Consider the following 1229-nt stretch of genomic DNA (forward strand, 5'->3'; position numbering starts at 1 on the left):
AACCATGACTGATCGGCAGATGTTGCCCCCTGTGGAAGGAGTGCACTTACTTAGCAGCGGGGGGCAGCAGAATTTCTTTGACTCTAGGACCCTAGGAAGTTTAACACTCTCCTCATCTCAAGTGTCTGCACATATGGTTTGATTAAGTCTTTAAGTAAAAGTACAGTATGTTTGGTGTCTACAATGTATTTCTTTTGCAATATAAAAGACACTTAATCTAGCTTGTAAATGTATATATAATATGAGAAGAAGTTTCACTGAATCTTTTGACTTGGTTGTGGCCAGCCTTGTTCTTTATTTTGAGTTACACTTGAGTTTGTTGCAGCACAGTCCACTTGCTTCTCTAGTATAATACACTTAATTGTATAACACGTTGGGACACATGCAACAAATTAAGCAAGGCTTCCTCTCCTTCTTCCCCTTCCCCCTTTCTTACCCTTTTAAGGAACGAAATGACACTTAAAGAATTAAACAACACAACAAAGCCACATACACTTCCCATAAAACCAGCAGATTTCCTTTAAATGTTTGTACAGTGCTGAGCTGGTGCACCAAAGGCAAGTTGCACGTTTCTTCTCTGTTATAAGAGATATGAAAGGCATTTGGACTTGGCTGTGTGAAGCATGTGGAGTCCAGTCTAAAATAGAAATTTAGCTATGGATTAGGTACAAAATAAATTTGAAATAATAGCTTTCTTTTTCATGCAACGCTTTTTTTAGCCTGTCAGAAGTTTGTCATTCTTATGAGGTTAGTCTAGTTTTGCCTTATAATGTGACCTCATTTAAAAACAAATGCAGATGCAAATTATGATGCTAAGAGTAAACTACAAGCAGTAACAGAAATACCAGCATTCCTCTGCATGGAGTCAATTTTGGGGAGATTAATTTTTGTCAAGGGAAAGGTTTGATCTATTTTTTTCTTTTTAAATGTTTTCTATAGAAATTCTCTATTTTAAAACTTTTGCAGGAAAATAGAATATTCTTATATATCAATTTTTTTATATATAACACCCCCCCCATGCAGACTTATTTTTTTAATGTTTTGCATTCAGTTTAAGGTAATGGGATGATAAATTCCATTATCAGTTATACCCCTCATGTTTCTTATTAAGGAAAAAATTTCTTTCCACTTCAGAGGCCCAAAAAAGGATGCTGATTCTTAAGCCTAAATTAAGCAGGTGGCCCATTTCTTCCCTCAGTTTCAGAGCTGCTATTGGAAGCAGAACTTGG

The 1229-nt window shown here is 36.0% G+C and overlaps 1 protein-coding gene across 1 annotated transcript in view; it reads left to right on the forward strand.

The window, feature by feature from the left end:
• The window catches only part of TBX18 (T-box 18), a gene marked incomplete at its 5' end in the record, with an annotated part of 37159 nt that extends 36237 nt beyond the window's left edge, over positions 1 to 922 (forward strand). Inside the window, one exon of the mRNA XM_019520325.1 lies at positions 20 to 922. Coding sequence (XP_019375870.1) covers positions 20 to 142 — 123 coding nt within the window. The remainder of the gene's footprint in view (positions 1 to 19) is intronic.
• Positions 923 to 1229: the final 307 nt, after the last annotated feature.

Source organism: Gavialis gangeticus, unplaced genomic scaffold (assembly GCF_001723915.1).
Source record: "Gavialis gangeticus isolate Ggan-Ray unplaced genomic scaffold, GavGan_comp1, whole genome shotgun sequence".
NCBI lineage: Eukaryota > Metazoa > Chordata > Crocodylia > Gavialidae > Gavialis > Gavialis gangeticus.